This window comes from Heliangelus exortis, chromosome 6 (assembly GCF_036169615.1).
Source record: "Heliangelus exortis chromosome 6, bHelExo1.hap1, whole genome shotgun sequence".
In the NCBI taxonomy this organism is placed as follows: Eukaryota; Metazoa; Chordata; class Aves; order Apodiformes; family Trochilidae; genus Heliangelus; species Heliangelus exortis.
In genome coordinates this window covers 31,061,435-31,088,442 of record NC_092427.1, presented here as the reverse complement: position 1 = coordinate 31,088,442, position 27,008 = coordinate 31,061,435, and the positions used below count along the sequence as shown (strand labels likewise).

The window sequence follows — 27,008 nt, the reverse complement described above, 5'->3', positions numbered from 1 at the left end:
ATATGCTAGAAAATGGAAAGCAATTTGTAATTTATGGTGCACAGCACTTGGTGCCTGACTTTACTAGTTTCCCAGCTTACCATTATGAAGCTTTGTAACAATCAGTTCGACATCAGTTAATGAGTGTATGCTGATGAGGTTACTGTTATTTGCTCTACACAACTTGTCTGCTGTACTCCAAGATGCCTGGGTGTGCATCAGCATGTAGCAAAAACCATTATGGGGCATCCAACCTGAATCACAGCGAGTATCCAAGTGTCTCCAGAACTCTAGTAGTGAACAGAAATGAAATTAGGAGGTTTTGTTGTATATTGGCTAGTGCAATGGGTTGGTGTTTTCTTCATGTTTCAAATCTGGCAGCACCTTGAGAACAGCCAAAAAGCAGCAATCAGCACATATTCACAGGGATAATGTTTTAAGAAAGGATCACAATTCAGTCAAGCAAACAAGCTTGACTGAGCAGCATTATGGGAGTTAGTAATGTTTTGAGGTCATAAGAAAGACATCAGTGGGAATGAAAGTAAAAAGCTGGAATGTATTATACTAAGGTTCCAAATGAAAGGTTCCAAAGTAATTGTAAGCAAGATTTCAAAAGCAGTTACAGGCAAATCAAGTTATTAATTTCAGGACAGCAGCCTCAACAAAAAGGTGCTTACTTTCTGTTTCCAGCAGGTGTTTGCACTTTTATAGGGCACTATTAGCTATATGCAGTATCATGCATGAGACCAGTTTTAAATAGCTCACAATGAAACAAATACTTCGTTTAAAACATTTTTTAATGTTTTATTAATTCAAGAATTAATTCAAGAATTCACATGGTTTTTAGAGCATGCTGGAAAACATATATACTAGCCTTTCTGATTCAAAATGTACAAGAAATTATCCCAACCACAGTAATTTTTGGTTTTAAATAATAAAACTCTGTATACAAACACTAGTAACAACTCTATATACCTCTCTGAGGACCAGAGAACAGATAAGGATGGTTAATTGGTTCAAAGGATTGTTTAAAATTTTGAACTGGTTTAGTTAAATTGAAACTGTTTACTGATTTTTTTCTGCAAAGGCACGGCTCTCCCCTGGAGGAGCTGGAGAGAATGTGCCTCAGCCAGTTTTCACCTCTAGGACAATGCTTCATCCCTCTTACCCCCTAGTCCTCCCCATCACCCGTAGACAATAATTTTCCATTAAGTTTTCCAGAGAGAGCCCCACAAGCATTAGCTGTGGAAACTGGGTAAAAAAGCACACATGGAAGAAAAAGCCATGTACTGTTGGAAATCCAGGAGTAGGTAAATGTCCAAAAGCATGACAGCTATGTGCCACAGCTGGACACTGTAAAAACTGGAGGATTATGTGTGTGTATGTGCAGAGAGGAAAGAATAAATCTTTGAACTATTCTGGTTTTCCTATTGTATTGTTTACTTTTATCTGTTATAGATCCAGTAAAGATTACACTGGATGAACTACAAACTCTTGCACTCTTATTTCCAGTGCTGGGCCTGGTTTCAAAGGATAGTAAGGTCATTTAACTACTTCTGTTTTAATACAACAGAGTTTGATCCAAGCCTCAGGCAGGTCTTATTTTATGTCAATACACACAAAGAAAGAAATGGGCTTAAAGCAGATGTGGGAAGGTTTGAGGTACAACTTCCAGTTCCAGACTTTCAGAAGCATACGAAAGAAGGCACAAACCATAGAGAATTATGTGATAAAAAGAGCAGGACTGTGCTGGGAAATATTTTACGTATGAATGAGAAAGCTGCAAAAAATGCAAGCTGTTTGTGATGCATCATCTTGACACTGAAAATAGAGAGTTTACTTCTGGCTCTGGTAAAAACCCCAAAGCTTTTGTATAAGTGTTTTGGCAGAGATTCCTAAGAAGGCTCGGGGAGGAAAAAAGAACAGTGGACATTACACAAAAACAAACATGCAAAGTTTCCTACCTGGGAGGCTTGAAGCTTCATTGAGTGACTTCTTGCAAATATAGGGAAGAGGAGTCCCACAGTGGTAACTCTGCCACTGACCTGAAGCAGCATTCATCACCACACAGCTAGTTCCATCCAGTGGGGATGAACTCCTCATATCTATAGCCAGTAACAAACAAAACCAGAAGAGCACAAGTCACCAAACAGTAAGGCACTGACTGTTGTTTTTTTCTATTGCTTTTCAGTACAGGAATACTTTACACAGTATAGAGTCTTGCATTTGAAGAACAAAACTTACTTTGAATGAAGGCACCTGTCCCAGAGAAAGGGTTTTTTTAAGTTTCAGAATCAAGGATTCTGGACTTCTTTTTCAATGTTTAATCATAGAACCAGGAGGAATGCTTTATTTAAAATATAACATACCCTTGGCTGAGCACTTTACCAGAGTAGAAATATCTTCGGGGACAACATTTTTTACAGCCTTCAGTTTCCTTTGGCAGACCTTTTCTAGAGCCACTCCAAACACAGCTCTGCGCTCTTTTTCATTATTCTAATCATAACCCTTAACTAAACAGCTACCTGAGATAAGGCCCCAAACTAAAAATATCACAAAACAAAACTCTGTGCAAACCATGGTTTCCCTTGGAGCCCCTTTCCAATGTTACTTTTTGGGTTTCTCTTTCTTTGAGCCCCACTTCTTGAGTGCAAACCTGAGCTGTGTCATTCACAGACCACCCCAGCTCCTCCTGCACAAGTTCATTCAGTTTCAAGTGGAAAACCCTCAGGCTAAATCTTAGTTTTTCATGGGACAGTACAAGAGAAACATGGCCAGGCTCTCTTTAGAGGTGCACAGTGAAAGGATGAGAAGTAGCTGGAACAACTTGCAGCATGCAAAACTCCTGTTAGACCCCAGAAACTGTTTCTCACAAGAGGGGTAGGCATTAGTATGCCTACCATGACTGCAGACTAAATTATGCCACTGGAACTTGGGATAGTCCAGTCTCTAGCTCTGCATTATAGTTCTATTGTGTCATCACAGTTTCAGAAAGGCGCAGCCAACAGTGTAAGCAGCAGAAAAGTCCTTAACCTGTCCAAAAGACAACATTTGAAAAAACTCACAAAAATTTCTTAGTAAAGCTTTCAAATAAGTAACAAAACCCACTTCTTCTCTTTCACAGAATTCATGGTGCAGCACTTTGCTAGTAGTTCTGATTATTATTCTTCCCAAGATTCTCATATATATACCTCCAAGGCATACTTGGGAGAATATTGCAAATACATGCTGAAAATTCCAAACAAGACTCTCACTAATTCTACTAGGAACTTGGGAGTAATTTAAAAAGAGTTTATACTTCTTTCATCTTCACCTTGAAACAAATTTAAGCAACCTTGAAGTTTAATAACACAAGTTAATGCCATTCTGTCACTTGGAGGAGAAATGTAGCAGCTAAGGAAGCTGCAGAGTCTTTACCACAATGGACCTCAAAGATACTATTTAAGTTTTACTTTTTTAGACATTTATTAACCTAATCATCCAAAATATTAAACAAGCACAGAAAGATTCATGGGCTAGAAGGAAAAGATGCTTCAAACTTTTAACAGAATTGGAACAAAAATGATTGTTTGGATGAAGTTCAATGAAGAAGGGAAAAAAAAAAAAAAAGGCAGCAAGGCATGATACTAGTTTGTGTTGTAAACACCAGAAATATTACCTGGATGCCAGTTGAGAAAATTCAAAGGTTTGTGATCTGACCACTGCCAACCTCCAGAAACATCCAGCTGATTTAAGCCAATCCAAAAGATCTCAGCAATGTCATCCTTAGCTGGAGATAGATTTGATTTAATTTATTTTTAAAGAAACAATTAGTATGAAATGTTCATCTTTCATTTGTCTCCTTTAAATTAAAAACGTCATCTGAAAGAGCATGCATTTGAGGAAAGAAAGATTGCTACTTTAACTGGACATGCAAACTTTCTTGAACTGAGGAATTCACCCTCTAAAATACCTTCAAGATGTTTGTCCTTTGCTTTTCTTTTTCCATCAGTAAACTGATAATTCCTTCAGACCAGGCCTGAACATCAGTGAGGGTGATTACATGACAAAAAGTAGGAATCATGCTGCTAAAACACCAACTGCAGCTCTGCCCCATATTGGATATTCTGGGGAGACCCCTCATTATAATTACGAGCCACAGCTAGCTACTGCAGTGAAGTCACACAGATAAATTGAAAACAACAACTCTAAAGTGAGATCTAGGAGTTGTTTTTGATACACAAATGAAAGCATCAATGCATTTTAAGTACAATTAAGTTTTAACCCATAATTTCAAGACAGAAATTAAAATGTGGTCTTCACTTTGTGTTAATTTGTCAAGCTTTCCTGATATTCATATGTGAATAACTACACCTACCTTGTATGTAACTTAATTCAGAAGCATCTTGGATGCTAAGCAAATTTCCCCCTTGTCTTTGACATGAAATATAAGCTTCCTTCCAAGAAAGAGCCGACTGTGTATTAAACTGGTAGCAACTTTCAGACCCTGGATCATGTTCCCAGGTATCATGACAACCATTCTCTGTTTAAAGGAAGCAGAAGGTATTTGTAACCACAAATATACAGAAACATTATGAAATGTTCAAAAGAAAAATTGTAATACTGAAGGTCTATTGATTTTTATATTGCATATCACATATACTGCAGTCTAAGCATGTGCTGATTATCCTGTCAACATAGCAATAGAAAAGGGACTGGCTTTTACCCAGCTGAACAGCATCGTGCTACACCAAGGTGGAGCCGTACATACATAAAGCGACAGAACACTTTTAAGATGTCCATTTAGAAACCAAACATGCCTGGTTGTAAGCAGATTCCCCATTTTCCATCATGAGTATAATCTTCTGATGTGGCACACCATTTCCCACCCACATGTGTTCCATCCTGGATGCAGTCATGATGCCACGTCTTATTATAAAGAAAGGGGAACTCACAGGGTTTTCCATAGGAGTTCCCATCTTTGGTATAAACCTCTGCAGGAAAAAAAAAAAAAAAAAGAAGTAGGAACAAGTTTTCTAGGGAAGGAAAGAACAGCAAAGCATAGTTAACTGCTTGTATAGACATAGTTAACTTAAAAGCATGCAAATCTCACTTGTGGACTTAAAACACTGTACCTTGTTATTACAGATAATACGTAGCAATGCCAGAACTGAAAGAAATGAGAGGAAAATATTTTTCTGTACTTGTACTTCAGAGTAGGTCATAACACAACAGAAACTTGTTTCCCCCTTGCTGGTAAGCTAAGGTGAAACGCAGGTGGTTTGCACAGAGTACTATGGAACAGGGGTCTAGAAATCAACACACACAGAAGGAACACATTCCAAACTGGAACCTAATAGGTTCTCCAGACTGGCCACTGTTAAATGCAAAGAAAATTCTGTTCTTAAATATGGTAAAGCAAGTTTTCACCACTTCGTCCAGCAAGCATGAGATTTTAGATGAGACTGGATTCACAGGCAAGTGAATAGACTACCAGAGCAAAGCAAATGGGTGGTTCTAGACAGTCCAACAAGCACAAGCCAGTGGCATGCACTGAATTTGACTTTACAGCCTACCAGCAAAGAAAATATCCTCAAATCCTGCACTTCTTTGAGCTAACAGCAAAATTCCCATCACTGTGAAGAGGACAGTTCTGATAGAAGGTGGTTGGTATTTTATAATTAAATAGGATCTCAATAAAATATATGAGAAAGGATTTAAATGTGCTAAAAACGCCACTTAGCAACACAACCTCTGCAGTTGTGCATATTTACTTTTATTAACTGCTTTTATTAAAACCAGTTAAAGTTTCATTCATTAATATCAATATCTCTGTGGAGCAAAACATTATCCTGCTTTACTGATCAGTCTTTTCATACTACTAATTTTAAGAATTTATTGGCACAGGCATACAGCAACAAGCCCTTAACAAACAAACAAACAAAAAATCCTCCAAACCCCTGTGCCAACTTACCATGGTAAGGATACTGACATATATCATCAGAAGAACTGTTGCTTCTCCACTGGTCAGTTGCATTTATGCTTGCAGTTACATAAGTACTCTTGACAGTCACTTTGTACTGAGATGCACCAAAGATAGAAGCATCAGCACATCGCCACCACAGCATTAGTTCTGAGTTACAATCGACCATTTTCAATCGAGACAGCGCTTTGGTGAATATATCAAGTCCCAGGCACTGCTTGGATCCCAAATGAAAGAGGCGATTCTGGGATACCCATTTCCATAAAGTTTCACTTGTCTCCTTGCAGTCATCTATCACTATCCGTGAGTTTTTAACTTGTATGCACTTGTTGAGTGTGTCATGGCGTATGGTAAAAGTACTGCTGCCTGTAAAAGAACAAACAAATGTCCACATAAGAGTATGATTCAGTATCACTTTCACGGGGCATTAATTTTTAGAAGTATAATCACATTCTGAGACAGGCTACCAGAAAAGTATAGCATCTCTTGTTTGTATATCATAGGCCATTATCTTCTGTATGTGCCACTTTAAGTACATTTTCCTGCTCTTTGCTTCTGGGAAAAAAAAAATAAATCTCTTTTAAAGTCATCATAAAATGAGGGAAAATAAAATTGCTCTGCTTTCAAAGTAAAATCCTATCAATGAGAATTCTTCCTTTAATTTTAACATGTGCTGATTGGATCAACGTCAAAAAATTTGCAAGCTTACTAGGAAAAGACTCTTGTCTTTATGCCTCTGCATCTGCAAATGCTTTGACACACAGAAGGCACCATAAAACATAATTAGTTAATAATCTTCAGTAAGCATTTAAAAAAAAAAACAAAACTCTTTATGATACACAGAATGATAGGCTCATATGTGAACCAGTTTGAGTGCAGCTGCAGTATTACTAAAATAACTGGCACTACTTTGGGAGACTTTTAGAATGAAGATCTCACAAAAGACACCACACAAAAATTAAAAGTATAATTTTCAAAATAATACGGGAAATCTAGTTCCATTTTCAGGGAAAAAAAAAAAAAAAAAAAAAAAAAAGAAAGTTGACAGAGCATTTTATATAACCTTAAAAAGATACAGATCACACTGTGGACACAAAGTGACACCTCTGCCAGGTGAAGAACATCTCGATGACAAGTAACAGTAGTTTTGAGCTAACCAAGAAAAAAAATGCCCTAAAACTACATTTTTGGCCCCACAGCATGAAGCTTTGACTAACCAGGCTGAAATGGACCTTGGCTGTCCCAGACCAGCAAAGCTATTACTCTGCTGTTTAAATAAGGAATCTGCTGAGTAGTGTTTTGTCTTTAATAGTAATGCACTGTCAATCACATTCCTACTGTGTTTTTTTAAATATGACTTAATAATAGGTTTGGCTGAAGAGCAAGGAAAATATTCAGTGTTGTTATACAGTGAATTTTACCACTACTTCCCAGTATACTCATGAATTTTCCACTGTTCAAGTGCCAAATAGTTTCTAAATAGTATTGAAGTCATCAAACTGTAAAGAAGAATCTCTAAGTTAGCCAACTTACTGGAGTGACTTTTTCTACACAGCACATTTTAACCAAACACCTTTTCCGTGCTCTCTATTAACTAAATAAGACATTTTAACAAACAAATCTGCCTTTGTCATATCATTTTACCCTGTGCTTTTTCACCACAGTAGCTGCCTTTTGCTTTTTATTCTTGCCTCTCGACTTTCTTCTTCTTTTCAATTTCTTATGACATGTTCTCAGCCTCTTCTCAATTCTTCCTGTTTCTCATTCTCCTTTCACTTCTTCTCACACAATTCTCACTCTGACATCAAGACAAAAATCCCTTTTTCAAAACTTCCCGAGAAAAAATGCCGATACTGCCTCACCAAATCCCCCTGCACTGCAACGCATTAGTACCAGCGCTCAGTTACTCCAACACTCTTGCTACAAAGTTTCAGCCTTGACATCTTCAGCTACAAATCTGAGACTGTTACTGTCAAAGGATTCAATAATGTGTGAGGTGCAACTTCATAGCGAGAAGCTGAACCTGTTTCCCAGCAGCTCTCACCCCGCTGGCCGCTTTGGCACGCAAGATTTTGCTCGACGTGAAACTTTCCCACCTGCTCCAAGCCCGGCTCGGGCAACCTCCGGCCCCTCCCACCATAAAGCTGCGAATAAACGGGTCGGCTGGACGCGGGCCCCGCAGGGGACCTGCCGGAGCTCGGGTTATTTCTCCTCTCAAGGTAACAGGCCAAAGGCCTCTCCTCGTTCCCTTCCCCGCACCGCGCCGCACCCCACCGCGCCGCCAGCCCGGCGCTGCCCCAGCTCGGGGTACCGGGAATGTGGCACCCGGGGGCGGCGGGAGAGCTGCCGGTTTCCCGACACCCCCGCCGGAGCGCACGGGCCGGGAGGGAGGTTCGGAGCTTCTTTTTCCTTCTTTTTCCGCTCCTCCTTGTAAGTTTCCCACGTTGTTTCAACGCAGTTGGACTTTGCCAACCAACGCAACCCCTCGAGGTGTCGGGAACCGTCGGGGCGAAAGGGCCCCTCATCTCCCCGCTCCGCATTTCCCTATCCCCGGCTCCCGCGGGGTCAGAAAAGAGCCTTCCGCGCCCCTTGCGCCGCAGCGCACTCGCGCAGCGCCTGCTCCCCTCCCCAAGGTGTGGCGCCCGGTTTACCTGAGGGGTCCCGGCGGGCCGCGCAGCAGACGAGGAGCCAGGCGAGGCCACAGGCGGCCAGGCAGAGCCCCGCCGGCCGGGCCATCCCTCCGCGGCGCGCAGGCTGCGCGGAGCGGGCGCGCGGCCGGGCTCGCTCTGCTGGAGCGTCTCGGCCGCCGCCGGCTGTCCCGGACAGCGAGCAGGAGACAGGATTGGCCCGGCCCGGGGAGCGTCACTTGTTGCTAGGAGAGGAGCGGCCCCGAGTTTGCGGAGAGCGGCGGGGCGGGGCTGGGTCGAGGCGGAGGGGAAGGACCGGTCCCGGCTGGAGCTGGAGTAGGGATGAGGGGAGTGAAGCACAGGGAAGGTAATCGCAAGTGGGGAAAAAAAAAAAAGGTGAGGAAAACGTGGGCAAAGTGAAAGCAAAATGAACAGAGGAAAGAAAAAAGGTAAACAGGAAAAGTGAAAGGAAAGCAGAAGAAGAAAAAAATGAGGAAAAGATAAGGAGGAATAATAATAAAGAGAATAAAGACAAAAATAACAACAACAATAAACAGAAAAATAGGAAAGCAGACCTGATTATTGCAATGATGTAGTTAAATAAATAAATGAAAGTATTTTAGAAGTTCAGTTGGGAAAGAAAGTGAAAGTGCTGAAGAAGTGAAGAAAATCAAAAAGTGGAGAGAATATAAACCAAAATTAACAAATAATAGCAGACACCAAAGTAAGATACATACAAATAGCTCAAATAACACATTTCTAAAAGTTACCTTGTGACCCTCATCCCCCTCTATCTGCAGGGCCACGTGAGGGCCACACTGCCATTCCCAGGGCAGGGCCCAAGTGGTGAGACACGTGGCCAGTCCCACAGGGCAGGGGCCAAGGTGTCTCTGCCCTGCTGAGGAGCTGGCCAAGGGTAGCCTGGTGTCACCCATGGGGCCTTTTGTGCAGAGCCCATGCTTTGTGTCAGGGTCACTGGCAGCAGGTGCCTGGCTAGGGTCCACAGCCCTCACCACCATGGGGACCCCCATGGTCAGGTGTCATATCCCTCCCATATTTGTGCACGGTGGTCACCTGGACCTTTGTGAAGCTGGAGAGGCAAGAGAAGTGGGCCAGGAAACCTTGCCATACTTTCTAAGAGTTTTCTGGTAGCTAGCAGCTGAAATTGAAATTATCTGATCTTTTTCTGCCAGGAAAGAGGGAGGAGGGGATGATTGGGAGCAGCTGAAAACACCGTTGCTGAGAGAATGATGATGCTGGCTACAGGAAGTTACAGAAATCAAAAATAATAACACAAAGACATGGAGAATCAGGTCACCTGAATGAGGAAAAGAGAAAGGGAAACTGATGGTAAGTTTGTAAAATAAAATCATGTCTGTTTATAGCTGCACATTGGGTGATTCTGTACTGACCTGGAAAAGCTGTATTGCTCTGCAAGAAAGCAGTTGTGAAGTCACAAGAAGAAAAACTTTTGGCAAGGAAAATCTATTTTTATTGTACTTGGAGGAGTAGGCATTCAGGGAAGGAAATACTAGATTTTCTTAAAGATGGGGAGTGCCACTTGCAGTCTGTATTATGCAGTTCAACTGTACCCATCATGTAGGTATCTGGGCATAAGGGGAACACAGGAATTGAGGGTGTGCCAGGCTGGGAGTTGAGTGGAAAGACAGTGAACAAAACCAGGCATCTGTAAGTGAGCAAATGTTCTCTCCTGCTGGAAACCACAGACCAAGACCTGGCTGCCAAGGCAGGAGCTGCTTGAAAAATCAGAAATCGGGTTCAGACAGAGAGGGGTCCATAGCTGCAGCAAAATCAAAGCTGTGCTACCAGAAATGGTTCATTTTGTGGAAGAGCAAAGCTTTAAATCCTCCACGCAAAGAGTGGGAGGCAGAAATTCCCTACTGATGAGCCTGATACAAAAGCAAGCTATTGAAACTAAAATTAAATATGTGGTGGGATGGTGTATCTCTTTTTAAATAAAACATCATAATAAGAAGCAGGAGGTGTGAATCCTGCATCTCCATGAACATTTTCCACATTTATGCTATTTTCAGTGTAATAACTCACTGTCCCAGTTTTGGTATGGAGAGTATCAGAAAGTTCAACTTTGAAATTAATAGCATGCAGTGCTTATTTATTGAGCATACACCAGAAAGTCTGAAATTAACTGCATCCTATTTACCGAACATGTATCAGCAAATAGGTGTATTGATAGAGGGGAGGTTCTCTTAAAGTACCTTAACATATAAAACATATGGTCTCCAATGTGCACTTGCAAGCTGAGGTTCCTTTTTGTGAACCTATTTATAAAATGCCATGCTGGATCACACAGGATTAGGCCCTGATGCTGATTCAAAAATTTAAAACTGCCCAAGGATAGGAGAGATCACTGTTTGCAGTGGTGTTTCTTAGTTTCAGCTTTGTGTGCATGTGCATGCCCTATGCTAAAAGTCAGTCCTCTGTAAGAGGAAATACCCATTTTTGGGTATTTCCCAAAATGGTGAGTCCACCAACATACATCACTTCTCTCAGCCCCAAGCCAAGCAGCAGGCAGCACATACATCACACCTATGCAATTCCTTTGTTAAAGTGCTTTATGCACAAAACAAGAAGTCAGTGTTTTGATGACAGAAATTTAAAAAATAAGAGGCTATATAGAAAATCACATGAAAACATGTACTGCTGTATCTTTATATCAAGAATTTTTTAAAAAGCCTGAGCACAATTATTGCTTGATTTTGTGGTTGGTTTTTTTTGTTGTTGTTTTATTTTGTTGTTTTGTTTTGGATTTTTTTTCCCCTTTGTCTTTTACTAAGATTAAAAAAAGTTAGTTACAATGTTTTGTGGTCTGGAAATGATCAATTAAAACCTAACGTGTTTATTAACCCTTCAGTGGACTTGCAAAGTGTCTCTGTGGCTAACCAAATTTTGTGCACTCTGATGCCCCACAGTCCCCTACTAAGGCAAAGAACTGTCAGGCTACCTGGCAATCTGTATAGGGAGAAATACTCTTTGACAACACTGATCTTTGCAGGACACATTGACACGGAGACCAGTGCTACATGAGTAGCTGAAAAATACCTGAAATGAGTGCTGAAAAATATCCTTTGATAATCTTGTATCCCAAGAGCTCAACCAGAAATCCACACAACCTACTTAGAAAAAACTGTCCCTGTGTCCATTACAGGACTACCAGTTGCCACCAGTAACTTTCAGACTGCCAGCTCCTCACCTGGGTCAACGTGCTTATATTTCCCTGAAGAGATGGTGCACATTTATACAACTGGCACTAGTTCTGGTATTAGTTCTGCATAAGACTGCTACATGCAGTTGGCATGCAGCTGGAGAGTAGAACTAGGAAAGCCATCTTGTTCCTCTCCTCTTCCAGTATCTTTCTTGTGCCTAAAGAGATGAAGTTTCCACACATCTCTTCCTAGGAGAGCCAGCTTCCAAAGGCAGTATCTCTAACAGCCTTTTATCTGCTGACTTTGCTGATCCTTCAACCAAAGCAATCTTTCCTGTGGGAGACTCTTGGCTTCCTTGTCATTAGTGTTCTAATCATGACAGATTAAAAAAAAAATTAAAAAAAAAATTGAAAAGAAAAATTTTTGAAAGAACAGTGCATGAAAGGAACAAAATCAGTGTCTGTCGTGATAACCTATGGACTCTGACAATTTTTTGTGAATTAAAACAGTAGGTTTGTACCAAAGCTTATCAAAATTATAACAATACCAAAGCCTACTTCTTAAGGAATTTACCCTAGCTTTATCTATGAGACTTCTGCACTCGATATGAGCTGCACAGCAGCATTACTCACAGCATAATTAGTGAACAATTTCTGTATTGCAAATCACAAATGTTATCACATCCCCATGAATAACTACTGCACATAGCAAAGCAGCACTAATAGCAGAGCAGACTTCAACTATTCCAACAGAGATAAGCAAACACAGAATTTCAGAGAGATGAGGGACATAACCACAGAGCTGACAATAATGCGCATCAGCCTTCCTCTTGCTTCCAAAGAGATTACTTTGCCTTTCCAATCAAAAATCCTTTTGAGGTGCCAACTTCATGACTAAGAGTCTTCTTCCTTGCTCATTAACAGATAATTTCTTTGCTTTTATGCCCATATGTTTATAACAATAGCATTACCTGCAGAAAGGGTCAACACCTATCTATCCATAAATCTCCACCCCATCTCCCTTCTGCTCACTACATGAAATAGATACTCTGCATGAGCAAACTTCCTCCTTCTTTTACAATAATCAACACACTGTAATCCAGTTTTTCTGGCTAGGTTCAGTGCATGCACATGCCAGTTAGCACAAAGGGAATGCTGGAAGATGATTTGCTACTCTCCAGCATCTCCCAAGAGTAAGAAGAGGCTTTGGAGATAATAATTTCTGCTCTTCCCTGCTCTCTGTGACTTTGAACCTGCGACATCTGAACATGCAACACGAGCTGTCTATTACTTTTTCCACCTTGCAAAATCGATGCTTGCAATACTCTTACAGAAACAAGCCAAAACTGACCAAACAAACAAAAAAACCCAACCAAGACACTGGGTCGGTGGACACAGGGAAAGCAACTGACATCATCCACCTGGACTTGTGCAAAGTGTTCAACACTATTGCATTCTGGTATCTAAGCTGGAACAATATGGATTTGATGGATAGACCACTCAGTGGATAAGGAACTGGCTGGATGGCTGCACTCAAAGAACTGTGGTCAATGGCTCAATGTCAAAATGGAGACCAGTCACATGTGGTGTTCCTCAAGCATTGGTACTTAAACAGTGCTGTTTAACATCTTTGCTGGAGACATGGACAGTGGAATCAAGTACACCTTCAGCAAGTTTGCTGATGACACCAAACTGCATGGTGACATGCTGGATAGAAGGAATGCCATACAGACAGATCTCGACAGGTTTGAGAGGTGGATTCATGCAAACTACAAGAAGTTCAACAAGGCCAAGTACAAGGTTCTGCACTTGGGTTGGGGCAATTCCAAACAGAAATACAGGTTGGGTGGTGATTGGGTTGAAGACAGTTCTGAGAAGGACTTGAGGGTGATGGTTGACAAGCAGCTCAACATCAGCTGGCAGTGTGTGCTTGTAGTCCAGAAGGCCAACCTTATGCTAGGCTGCATCAAAAGAAGGGAAGGGTGGCCAGCAAGTCAATAGAGGTGTTTCTCCCTCTCTGCTCTGAGTACTGTGTCCATTCTCCCCCCTACTCCCACCTAGAGTACTGGTTTATTTGCTAGCTTGCTTTTTTAACTGAAGGGTGAGGACAATTATTGCTAAACTTGAAAGATTTCACTTTTAGCAAAAAAAGGAACACAAAGGAAAATGGCTTTTCTCTGTTGCTTTAGATTTCCTTTTCAGCAACCTAACTTTTTAGCACATTACAAAACTGTCGTATTGCACAGTAAACTTAAGGTGAAGTCATACAGTCTCTCAGTTGAAATTTTACTTATATCTTGCATATCTTTAGCAATCTCTATGTAACTCTTTGGCACAGATCCCAAGGTTCTGAGTGTTTAGTTACATCTGAAGGGTTTATTATTGTTAGGGATCATTACATTTGACTCTCTTAAAGTGTCATAATTCATAATAAATAGGCTAGATATTATTATAGCACTTCAGAGACTGTTCTTTTTCTTCCACAGAACAGAAACACAGTAGGTAACTTCCAGAAATACTAAAAGGCATTACAAACGTTTATTCTAATTCCAATCTTCTTTTTTACTCCAATGTGACGGTGCCAACTTCTGAAGTTCTGCTTCCTGCTCTGTCCTACTGTGTATTCAAACTTAGATCTGACAAGGGCAACTGAAATACTAGAAACAGGTTTGAGAAATAAGACGAAGAAAGGAGTATAGACACATCTACCCTGCATCTTTCTCTTTGATAGCAGGGAATGTCTTTGTGCATTGGTTTGGCTTTGACTCCTGCTGGGATCTCAGCATGCTCCTCAAACATCAACAAAATAATACAAGCAGTAATTTAACATTAAGAAAACTGCTTACAACCATAAATTAAGTGGTATATGATACTTTTTTGTAACACTTTTTAAGAGGGTCTCTGACACCTGTACTGTGCAGTTTTAATGGAAATTTTGCCTCAATGTAATAGCTGTACTGGCAGTGTTAATGTGCTCAGCCTCCTAAGAAGCTGTTTCTGTTGTCACTGTGCCAGCGTAAGATTATTACTCAAAGTATGATTGTGGGAGCTGGAACCTCAGATGATGTTTTGTACCACGTTATATTTGTTGCAAAAAACCCCGTAGTTTGGAGGAATGGTTTAAAAGAACATCAGTTATAATTTGGGAAATGTTTTTAAGCAAATAAAAATTAATTCATGTGGAAGAGGTTATACATTTAAATGAAAAAGGTTTTTTTTCTTTCTTTAAACATGAAAAGAACAGCTCCCGAAAAGTGCTGGGGAAGAGCCTGAGGCTTAGAATTTCACATGATGTTCTGGAGGTAAAATTGAGCTTGTTGAAGGCACAATGAATATACCCTCTCCAAAATACCCCCACTGCCCTAAGTGTGACCAGAAAGGGGTAAACTTTCAATGTGAAGCTGAGAAGATGATGTAAAGAATAAAATTTCAGATCAATCTAGACTTGGGAACACTTCTGAGATAAAATTCTGTGTGGAAAGGGTGCACTCATTTGGGGCTAAACTGCTGGCATTGAAAGGCTGTGACTGATCAAGCTACAAACTGAAATGGGAGCAGGTGTAGGGCACACACAGCTCAATGTGCCATTGGCAAATTGTGCCTTTGGAATGCAATAAAGGCCAGAGAGCAGAAAAAAGGAATGGAAAACTAATGGAGCTCCTCTCAAATGGGAAATGAAGAAGGAAACAAGCACAGCAACAACACATACTTTTACACAAATGCCAAAATCCCAGTTACCAAATTGAGGTAAATCAAATGCCTGATCTAACTCAAACATAATGACATGCAAGCCATCTGCAGGGTATCGCAGTACCAGGACATAAAATACATAGAAAAGATGAGTCACCCTGGCTGGTGATGGGGTAGTGAAAGTTACTAGTGACATCTTTTAATAAAATCACATGAACAAAATAGGGACCCAGCAGATGACACAGAATCCATGTGGACCAAAACGCCAGCTTTAAGCATATGTAGTACTGAGTACAGACTGCCTGCCTGACCCAAAGACCAGAGAGAGTTTGCTGAGAGAGCTCATATGGGCAAAGAAGGTGGGAAATACTACCAAACCTGTACTTCAGGAAACTCCATGTTGTCTGAATACTGCAGCACTGAAATATAACATAGCCTACATCAGACTTCATTAATATTGCTTCACAGAGAGGTGGAATGGAAAGCCACAAAAGATATGCAGCCCATCATTTGGCCCTCCTTAATATGCAAGATCTTGTCCTACATCTTCAGCTCTCAATTGCTGTTCCTGTGGTTATATTAAAATTCTCACAGCCTGGACAAAGAACAAACATTCACAATAGTTGCACCCAGTTTCAAAATGGACAGAGACAGAGAAATGAGAAAGTTTGTGAAGAGAGAGCAAAAAGGAGCAGCTAGGAACAGTATTTTCTTACAGGTGGAGCTGAGCTTCCTGAAGTGTGCACAGTACTATCAGTGTACGCCGTCTAGTAAAGCCTGGAGAACTGGTAAAAGGAAGGGGGCACAGCTAATCACACCACAGGGTGGAATATTAGAAACATGAAGCTGAGGTCATCTCCAACTGAAAAACACAGAAAGGGTTGTAAAGTGAAATGTTAAAGGAAAACACAGTGAAAGAACAATAAAAATGTTTGAACCACGGCTAGCAAAAGGAATCCAAGCTTACATCCTCTAGACACATCAAGACCAAGAAACCCACTAGAGTCTGGTGGACTAAATGAAAACTGTGAAATAAAACAGTTGTATTTGCAGTAAAACAGATGTATTTGCATGTTGTCATGGTTTAACCACAGTCAGCAACTTAGCCCCACACAGCCACTCACTCACTCCCCCGTCATGGGATGAGGGAAAGAATTAGAAGTGTGAAAGTAAGAAAACCCAGATTGAGACAAAACCATTTTGATAGGTAAAGCAAAAGCTGTGCACAAAAGCAGAGCAATCAAAGGAATTAATTCACTACTTCCCATTGATGGATAGGTGTTCAGCCGTCTCCAGGACATCAGTTTCCATCATGCATAAAGGTTGCTTAGAAAGACAAATTCCATGACTCTGAATGTCCCCCACTTGCCTATTCTTCTCCCAGTTTTATGTGTTGGGCACGATGTTATGTGGTATAAAATACCACTTGGTCAGCTGGGGTAAGATATCCTGACTGTGTCACATCCCAATTTTTTGTGCACCCCCAGACTACTCAGTGGTGGGGTGGGGTGAGGAGAAGAAAAGGCCTTGATTCTGTGTAAGCCCTGCTCTGCAGTAACAAAAAGATCCCTCTATTATCAGCACTGTTTACCATACAAATGAAAACATAGCCCATACAAGATAATATGGAAAAAAATCAACTCTATCCCAGCCAAAACCAGCACACATGTTCACTTGAATAAGCAGATGAGCCACATACTTTTAAAGGCTGTAGGCCAAACTAGGCAGAGTAACAGAAACCCAGGACTGTCTGATAGGCACTGGGTTTTTCTAAAGGAGGTGTGGATAAGAAATAGCAGATCTACAAATGGACCTACCTTTCTCTTCAAGCTTTTTCTGTGCCTGGAGACCAGAGGGTGGCAATGTGAAATCAATCACTAAAAAAGATTCCAAAGGGGAAATGAGGAGACAGGATGAATGATACTGAAATCGGGCAAACCTAACATCAGTGCCAGACAAAGCAGTAGAAACTGCAATTAATTATAGAATTAGTGTGGACAAATATGATCTTTTTGGACAGTGTCAACACATCTTCTCTAAATGCTGTATTTGCTATTTAGGCCTTTAGAGGAGGTCAGCAAGCATGTGAACAAGAGTCATTTGGCTATTAAGATCCAACAGTGATTTCTTGATCTAGAAGAAGTTTATACTGGGTGAATAAATCAGCAGGCACTTTGAACTGGAACTTGCTCTTCGCATTTTTCTATTGATTTGAGGGGCTTTTGTTGTAAAGAAATTACTTTTTATTTCTGAGAGCAAGACTGAAATAGCTTTTGTTATTACCCACATTTTACATGAAGCTGGGACTTGAACAAGAACTACCTGTCTGTGACTCAACACTCACACAACTTGAGATAAAGTTTGTGGGTGGACAGTGCATACAAATGAGCTTTTAGAGCTTCTCCCTGTGCTTGACACCATGGGTAAATCAGGGACAGGCTATGAAGGTACTGCTATCAGCTTTTCATCACTGCACAAGCACTGCTGGTGAGTTCATTTCATGTGCTTGGCACAGAGTGTATGAAGAAGAATGTGCAAGATGAAGACACTACAAAACAGCATAGATTCCTTATGGCTCAGCTTTGCAGTGATCAACACATGCACTAACCATTATTAAGATTCTAGATAAAACTTCAGAACAGATATTTTAAGCCATAAAGGGTTTGGTCACTTCAGAGATCAAGAGATCACATCTGTGTATGACATATTCCACTTCTAGAGATCACTGCTCTCATCCAAGCTGAACCTGTTCCTGGCTTTGATTTTGAGCCCTCTCTCTTTCCTTTGCTTAGGCTGTCAAGCAGTAAGCTTGTTCTTTATGGTACCTTACAGGAGAATGAACAAAACATTACAACAGTGAAAAACATTGCAACTGCATATAGAGTTTTAGTTAGAGATCTATTTAATTTATGCTTAATTAAAAAGCTCTGTTTCTTTAAGGAGTACATCTACATTTTTTTCTTTGTTTGTTTGTTTGCAGTACTATGCTTCCAGTACTAAAACATCAGTTGCTACAAATGTTTTACTAAAGAGCAGCACTTCACTCTATGAAGTCCATAGGTTTCTTCAGGTTTATGTGTATTTCATTGTGCTGAAACACTTTGGCCCACCTGGGGCTGGACTTATAATAGACAATATTTAAATACCCCACTAGGAACCTGTGGCCTACTTAAGTCCCACTGTAATACACAAGCTTTGGAAATGCTGAACATTTCTTTACAACCAGTAAACCTGAAAGAATTACTCAGATGCTGTTGAAATTAATCCAGGTCCTATATCAAAGGATCACAGGCTCTCTAGAGATAGTCTAGTGCATCCTCTACTTAGATCATGGTCAGCTACAGCAAGTTGCTCAAATCAATGTCCAGTTGCATTTTTAATACCTCCAGAGATGGAGACTCTACAACCTCTCAAGGTAATCTGCTCCAATGTTTGACCACCACCAGATTAAGAAAAAAAACAAACAACTTTTTCTTCTGTGCGAAAGGAATGTGCTCTATGTCAGTTTGTGCCTGTTACCTCTTGTCCCTTCACTGAATGCCACTGAGAAGAGCCTGGTTCCATCTTCTTTACTCTCCCCAAGTATAGGTGCTTTATAGATACTGACAAGATCTCCCTGAGCATTCTCTCATCCAGAGTGAACAGTCCCAGGTTTCTCAGCCACTCCTCATATGACAAATGCTCCAGACTCTTAATCACCTTTTTTGTGACTCTTTGCTGGATTTGCTCCAGTAAATCTCTCTTTCCTGTTATGGGGAGTCCATAACTGGCTTGATCTATATCTATCACTAAAGATGTGTCTCACTAGTGGTGTGTAGAGAAATTATCACATACCTTGACCTGCTGCCAACACTCCTCCTAATGTAGTTCAGGATACTGTAGGCCAATTTTGCCAGAAGAGCACATTGCTGGCTCATGTCCAAGCTGGTGTTCACCAGGACTTCCAGATCATTTTCTGTAAAGCAACTTCGTAGCTGGTTGATCTCCAGACTCTACTAATGTGTAGGGTCATCACTTGCCAGGTGCAGGAGCTGGCATTTCACTTTGCTGAATTATATGCGATTCCTCTTGGCTGATTTCTCCAGCTTGTTCAGATCCTTCTGTATGGTAGAATCACAGTTTGGTGTACCAGCCACTTTTCTCATCTTCAGCTGTCTGCAGACTTGCTGAGGGTGCACTCTGCCCCATCATCGAGGAGCTTTAATGACAATGTTTAACAATATAGGCCACAATATTGGCCCCAGGCTTACCATCAGTGACTGGCTCCCAACTGGACTTTGTGCCACTAATTATAATCTTCTGAGACTGGCATTTCAGCCCATTTTCAATCCACCTCGCTGTCCACTTGTCTAGCCAGCAGTTTCTTAATGAGGTTTCTATAAAAGCCAGTGATGAAAGCCTTGCTAAAGTTAAGATGATTAACATCCTTTGCTCTCTCCTAGTCCACCAAGCTAGTCATTTCACCACAGAAGGCTATCAGGCATGATTTTCTCTTATCAAAGAGACTTCATACTGATGATTCACAGTCATCTTCATGTTCTTAATATATTTGGAAATTGTTTCCAGAATTATTTGCTTCATCACACTCCTGGATATCAAGGTAAGGCTGACTGACCTGCAGTTCACCATATCCTCTTCTTTTCTTGAAGTTAAGCATTTGCTTCTTTCAGTCCTCCTTTGATCACTGTAACTTTTCAAAAATACTGAAGACTGGCTCCACAATAACAGCTGGCAGCTCCACTAACTCTCGTGGATGCATCCCACTGGGTCCCATGGAATTATTTATGTCCAGTTTGTTTAAATGTCCTGATCTTCTCTGCTGAGGGTAAGTCTCCATTGTTCTATATTCTCCTACTGGTCTTGGGGGCCTGTGATTCCTGAAATAAAATCTTACTAGTAAAGACAGCGATCAAAAATAAAAATGTCTTTTCCACGTCCTTTGTTACCATCACCCCACTCAGCAGCAGGCCCACATTTTCCCTAGACTTCTTTTCACTGCTGACACATCTGCAGGAGTCCTGACAGTGCAGAACTATTCACCTCTTCCTTCTCTAAACTTTGACAATAGGCTGGTCCACTAGGAAAGTTCCCAGCCAGAGAAAGAGAAGATGTCATTTTTCTCTTTTTAACAAATACACAGACAGTTTGGCTATCTTTGCTATCCTATGCAATCCCTTTTTATAAGAGGAATCTGAACCAGATTAATGGTTCAGATTATTAATTAACACTGATCCAGACTAATTCAGTAATTATCAGGCTAAAGCAAGTTCTCAATGTATTTTTTTGGAGCTGATCAACTTCATTCACAGCACTGAAATATTTACTAGAGCACAAAGTGGAATTTAGGTCTCCCTATTCCCTTTCCCCACAAATGAGTAATGTTACTACTATGAGTCTCACTCATATCTCATTGTGACTTGCTGAATGTTTACTTACTGGTATAAAGTCTGACAGTCAGACCATGTTCTCCTTATGAATCTAGCTCTTGACAACCTGAAGTCTTCAGAAAAACAAAGTGCTAGAAGATTCTGATTTTAACTTCAAGTCAGGCACAGATGTGGAATGTAATTGTAATCCTACCTTAAAAATAGAATGATCCAACCACTAACTTGAGAAGTGACTCCTTATGGCAACAATAACCGTATTTGTTAAACCTAGCATTTATCTTTAACCTTTACTCCCACACACTTTTATAGCCATGAGCCCTGCCAGAGGGTTCATGACAGACATGGCAAAATAGGAACATGCAAAAGAGAAGCCAAGAGTCTGGACTTTAAAAGCAAAAGTTGGTGGATACTCCAAACCAGAATAGATGTATTCATCTAAGAAAACATGTCTAAACACAAGCATTGGACATGAAAAGAAAGCATGAACAAACATAAACATAGTGGTAGAGATCACTGTTAACAGAAGTTCCCTTCAATTAGTTTATTTTTATAAACAATACCATGGATTATTAATGCTGTAATATAACACCATAACAACACTGCAAGGAAACATGATTTGGATGGTAATGTCACATTTTTAACCCAAGCTGTAACTGAAAATAGAGTCAAGTTTATCCAGGTCATTACATTGTCATTTTAGCTCCATTTAAGCCTTTACTGTTTCAGGTAATGCCTGAATTGAGAACAAAAGTTACTTCAAGTTTATCTGGAAAAAAGAACTTTGAAAAGTAAATTTTACCAGCAGTATTCTGGCAAAACATGTATCTGTCTCAGAAGCAGTATTGAAACAGTGATGGAATGAGACACTTCACACCGTTACAGCAAAGCAGTTTCCACTTATTAACAAGGTGGTGTTTCTGCAATTTGAAGGCTCTTGGCAATCATTGTCCCTCGAAGACCACCAAAGAATTTTTTTTTTTTTCCATTTGGAATTCCACATGGAATACTCAAAGAAAAAAACAGGTGAGGTAATACCAGTGAAACCAGGAAACAGAGACTGCATCTCCCCAACTCCTAGCATCAGGAAAATCCTTTTGCCTGTACCTGCCACCAGCCAGCAAAACAGCAAACTGCATGACTTTTTCTTTCCCTTTGTCTACATTTTCTCTGAAACAGAGAAATAAAGACTGGTTGATCCATGACTGACCATTGCTCTGATGTAATTTGGCTACTTGTTTGTTATTAGTACTGTAAGTGCTGAAGCAAAGCAGCAGCAGTGCATGCTCACACATGTTGAGTATTACACCTGTTGGATTTGTTTGATTGGTTGGTGGTTTGGTTTCTCTTACAAGCGCAGGATGAAAGCAGCAGGATCCACAACCTAAGGCATCTCATCCAACTGGCACTTTACCAGCAGAAGTCAGGGCTGGGTCCCTTTTGCATTAATTCTTGTCAAAATGTGTGGCTTTTCCCCTCTGATCTCAAAGTGTATGGTAACATGTGAAGACTCATACTTGGTCACTCTGGGATACTTGACATTAATCCTTTCTTTCCAAAATACTGCAATTGTTTGCTTCACGTAATCAACTGCAATTTAAATTAGTCCTGGGAGGATCAGGGACTGTTGCAGCGTTCTGAAAACAGCACACTTTATAATTACTCTAGTTCATCATTTATAATAGCTGTCAGTACACAGACACAGACAAGTTATATCAACGCAACTAAATAAGAGTTGCAAATTATCAGAGAATGGGCAAGTTCAAAAGGTACCCTGCCAGCTATTGTATTGTTTGCTGGATGGTACTTCAGCTAAGCTTGTAATACCACTAATAGAACTAAAACCAGGTAAAAATATGCATATCTCTGATGCTTAATTTTTGTAAGATTTGTCTCTAAAAAGCTTGCTTTACAATTATAAGATTTGTCTTTAACAATCTAACACCCAAAATGACTACCCACTGAATTACAAGGAACAAAACAAAAATCAGTTTAGTATCCTACATGATTTGTTTTAAACAACAACACATTCTGCTACATATATTTTGGCACTTACTTGCTAACAGCAGATGTCTCTGTGCTGCAACCAATGTATGAAGCAGGAAAAGAAGCAAATGGTGAAATTTGTTTCTAAATTTCTTTTCTTTCCCCATCTTTTTTTTTTTTTTTTTTTTTTTTTTTTTTCCCTCAGGATAAGGATAATATTCTAAAGGATAATTTTTCCTTTTAGTCCCTTTTTTCTATTTTTAATACATGCTACAATTATAGCTAAGTTAAACACTGAACTACATTGGAATTTGGTGTACTGCTCATATCTAATGCTTCCTTTTTATATCCCTAAAATACCTGAAGTGGGGGAAAAATACCTGCATGTACTATACAGCCAACTGGCCAGTTGTAGAGAGAGGATCAGATCATCTAGGTAGCATGAGATGTAAATTTGTCACAGCGGAGCCTACTGTCCAAGGACTATTATGCTTTTTTTCCTCTTTGTTACTTACATTTTAAGATCAGTTATCTGAATGTTTTTCACAGTAGCTCTAGTGTAATATTTTCCAAGGTACAGTATGCAGTTTGATGCTCCTTTCCTCTTTTCAGAGTTGAAAATTCTCTTTCAATACTCCAAAGTGCTTAAGACGCTGACAATAGTCTTTTTTAGTCCTCTATTATTGATATCACAATACATTTATAACTTCTATTCATTCCTTCAAAGAATTCCTTAATGTTAGGCTTACTTCACCCTCAAGACTGTTGAAGAATACTACAGGGAGAATAGGAGTCCAAAACTGAATCATTATCTATTTTGAGAAAGTCAGTCATCTATCACAAATTGTATCCTTGTTAATACAAGCCACGGTGTAGGTATTTATTTTCCAAAGAGATCTTCATTATTTTTTGTATTTTCCCAGAATGTTTTGTATGCACATTTCCAATTCAGTCTCTTCCCTAGAGGGTTAATAATTAGCAAGCTGACTTCCCCAGCTGGTTTTGTTCAAAGTGCCGTCATCCTCCTGAATTCAGTCAACATCTATCAGAAACAAAGACGTCAAACAAAACATATTAGCCTTCAGTATTCTCTTGTGAAGTTGTGGCCTCCAGCCAGAAAATTTTGTTATTTTCTATGTAAGCTTTATTTTTCTTTCCTTGACCAGCATTTAGTATGGATCAAAAGAACCACTGCTTTAAAATGCAATCATAAAAATAATAAACACTAGCACTGACACAGCATTGTGCACCTCAAAACAAGCCTTGCATCTGTTTTGGGTGACATTATATTTAGGAACATACTCCAGAGTGGTCTTTCAGGGTCTCCACCAGGTCTCCTGCTTTTGTCAGCATCTTATGAATGTTCTCTGTCTCCAGAGAGAGGCAGAAAACTTCCTGGCTGTCTTAGGGCTCTGTTTAAATACAATTTCTGGAAATTCTGAACAATGCCCATGCCAGAATTATTTTTTTTTTCTTTTTGGTGTTGTTAGTCAAATAGATTAAACACATCCAATTTAAAAAAGGAAATTTTTAGCATTTTTATGATCCTGGTAGAACTGGGATCACCCATTCCCACCCTTCCACACAGCTTACAGCTTTGCTTAAAGCATCACAGGCTCTATAGTCTATCCAGCAGCTCTTGATCAAGATCTGGCCACAGACGCACTCCAGCAGGCTCACATGGAGCTAGGAACAGACATGTGTAAGTCCACCAAGGTCAGTTGTATCTCAGTGCTCTGAACCAGGCAGTGGCTGTGCAGGAAGCTGCTGTTTCCACTAACACATTGCAAAAGAGGAAGAAAGGCAGCCAGAGAAATTGCTGTTTCTTCTGCAGAAGTGGGCATTCACTTCTTTTACCTTGGCTGTGGATTTTGAGTAGCTAGGGCAGGTTGGGTGCTCACTGGTTTCTGTAGTAAATGAATTGGATGATTCAGTTTTTCTCATTTCAGAACTGTCTCTTTCTGTCCTGAGGCAGACCACAAATTTAACCAGAGGTGTTTTCTATATTCCAGTTGTAAGGAATTTGTGTCCACAGAGATCCTAAATTCTGGCTGTTGTGGGTCTACAAGGCTAGAAGCTAAGTTTTGGCTAGAAGGCAGTAGGCTGATGTATCAACAGACCCACAAAAATATACACACCAATATTTTCAGCAGACTTACTCATCGTTATCCAGACAAGAGCTGAAAGGGCCATCCACCCGTGTTGTGAATCTATTCCCCAACAGTGGTGGTGGATTGATTTGTTTATTTCTAAACCACAGTTATCCAGTTTAACAGTGCACACTGCCATTCAAAGTGACCTTGCCACTTAGTTTGAAGCTTATTGTTTGGCCCAGCTGTTCCCATGGTATTCTATCACACATTTCCTGCTGTGATTTCAGTCAGCTGCTTCTTATTTAAGTCTTCCCAAATGAAATAATTGGTCCCTGTTCTCTTTATATGTCTGCTTCACCAGTGATCAGCTCTATCATTTGTTTTCCCCTCCATCAGGGTTGGGTTTGTGCTACATCAGAGCAAGTAGGAAAGTTATCTGCAAGAGCACCCGAGACTCAAAAAATTCCACTTTACATTATTTCTATCAGGCAAGAATGAAGCCAATTTATATGTAAGTAGCAATAGTTAAAATTCAAATCATCAAAGATTCTGGAAAGTCACAAGAGAATGGATAGTCAAGGACAGGACAGAGAAAGGAGCCCACATTGGCTTTCATTCCTTCTGCCCTAACTTACCTGCTTTGGGACTGCCAGACATGTGGTGGGTGTGCTCCAGAGCCGTGTTCAGGGGGTGAGGCACTCCAGGAGCCTGCTGTGACAAAGCCACAGTGCCAGTTATGTTCCTGGGTAGGGTGTGTGAAGAAAAGCCACTCTGCTATTTATGCAACAGTTATTTCAAAGGGCAAGGTAGCTGCTGTATTCTATTAATCTGCTCTCTTCAGATGGAAAGCCTCCAGGGGCTGCTCCCATACATTTCTACATTTAAATAAAAGGTACCTTACAATTTTTCTTATAGCTACAATGTGTCCTACACATACAACTCGATCTTCAATATTTGCTTTTGAAACTATATTTAATTCAATTTACCTCTCAACATCATTTTCATCCAGCAGGATCAGCAGGACATGACATGTGGCAGCAGAAACACTACTTTCTCGCTTTTCAGAAACAATCCTTGTTATTATTTTTAATATTAAATACCAGAAAATATAATGTCTAGGCCATGTAAGCATCATTTAAGGTGTCAGATTTAGGTACAGAATAGGTAAGCGTGCTAGCATCGGGAGAAACTTCCCAAAGAAACTGCTACAGGCAAACCAGAATGACACTTACCCTGTGGTAGGGACACGATAAATTAAGCCTTAAATGACTCAGTATATTCTTTTACTTCATATTAAAAGTGTATGTATTGTAGCTCATTGGCAACATACAGTGTTAAGGACTCTGCTTACACACCTGAATGAACCTGGAAGCATCAAGCTCTGGGATGGAGTCCCAAACCCAGCATCAGTGAAGCCAAGCAGCACAAAGATGCTGATTAGGTAGAGTCTGTCTTTTATCAGCTCTGTGCATGTTCACTTCTGGCTTCCAGTGAGGGTTTCCAGGGACTTCTCACCTACAAGGCACACAAAGTTTATGGCAGGAAGCAGCAACAAAGCAGATTTAATCAGGTTATGACTGGGTTAAAGGCGTAAAACCATGCTTTACAACTAGTATCCAGAATAGCTTCACAAGAGGAATGTACATGATGGGATAACTTTCAGTATTCACTAAAAAAACCTAAGAAAATATACAGAGGATTTCTTTTGTACAGAATAAACAGAAACTTTTGATTTCCTAAAATGAACATTCTCCTATGAAAATCTGAAAAGATCCAGGGATAGTTTTTCTTTTCCTAAGTATGGTAAGAGACACAACCACCTATTGCATCCTACCAGTAGACCAGTTGTGGTGGATAGCCTCCAAGAACCCAGTGTCTGCCACCATTACCTACAGGCTGGCCACTTCCCTGGAAAGCAGGTTGTTAGGCCTTTCCATGCATGATTCACAGAAAAAGTCTTCCTTATTTTCCTGTGCTGGCATGCAGAGGACAGTAACTTTTAGCCTGCCATGCATTTCCAGATTTATCTTTTATCTATAGGCTTAGCTGTTGTTCTCACTAAAACTGTGTTTTCAAGCTTTTATTTCTAAGAACCACAGTGGA

The 27,008-nt window shown here is 40.3% G+C and overlaps 1 protein-coding gene across 1 annotated transcript in view; it reads right to left on the bottom strand.

Annotated features, from left to right (window-relative positions):
• Positions 1 to 8,769, bottom strand: part of LY75 (lymphocyte antigen 75) — a 46,656-nt gene extending 37,887 nt beyond the window's left edge. The window contains exons 1-7 of the mRNA XM_071747558.1: positions 8,593 to 8,769; positions 5,933 to 6,307; positions 4,779 to 4,952; positions 4,337 to 4,501; positions 3,638 to 3,748; positions 1,944 to 2,084; positions 81 to 269 (exon numbers count right to left, since the gene is read on the bottom strand). Of these exons, the coding sequence (XP_071603659.1) occupies positions 81 to 269; positions 1,944 to 2,084; positions 3,638 to 3,748; positions 4,337 to 4,501; positions 4,779 to 4,952; positions 5,933 to 6,307; positions 8,593 to 8,677 (1,240 nt within the window). The 5' untranslated portion in view covers positions 8,678 to 8,769. The remainder of the gene's footprint in view (positions 1 to 80; positions 270 to 1,943; positions 2,085 to 3,637; positions 3,749 to 4,336; positions 4,502 to 4,778; positions 4,953 to 5,932; positions 6,308 to 8,592) is intronic.
• Positions 8,770 to 27,008: the final 18,239 nt, after the last annotated feature.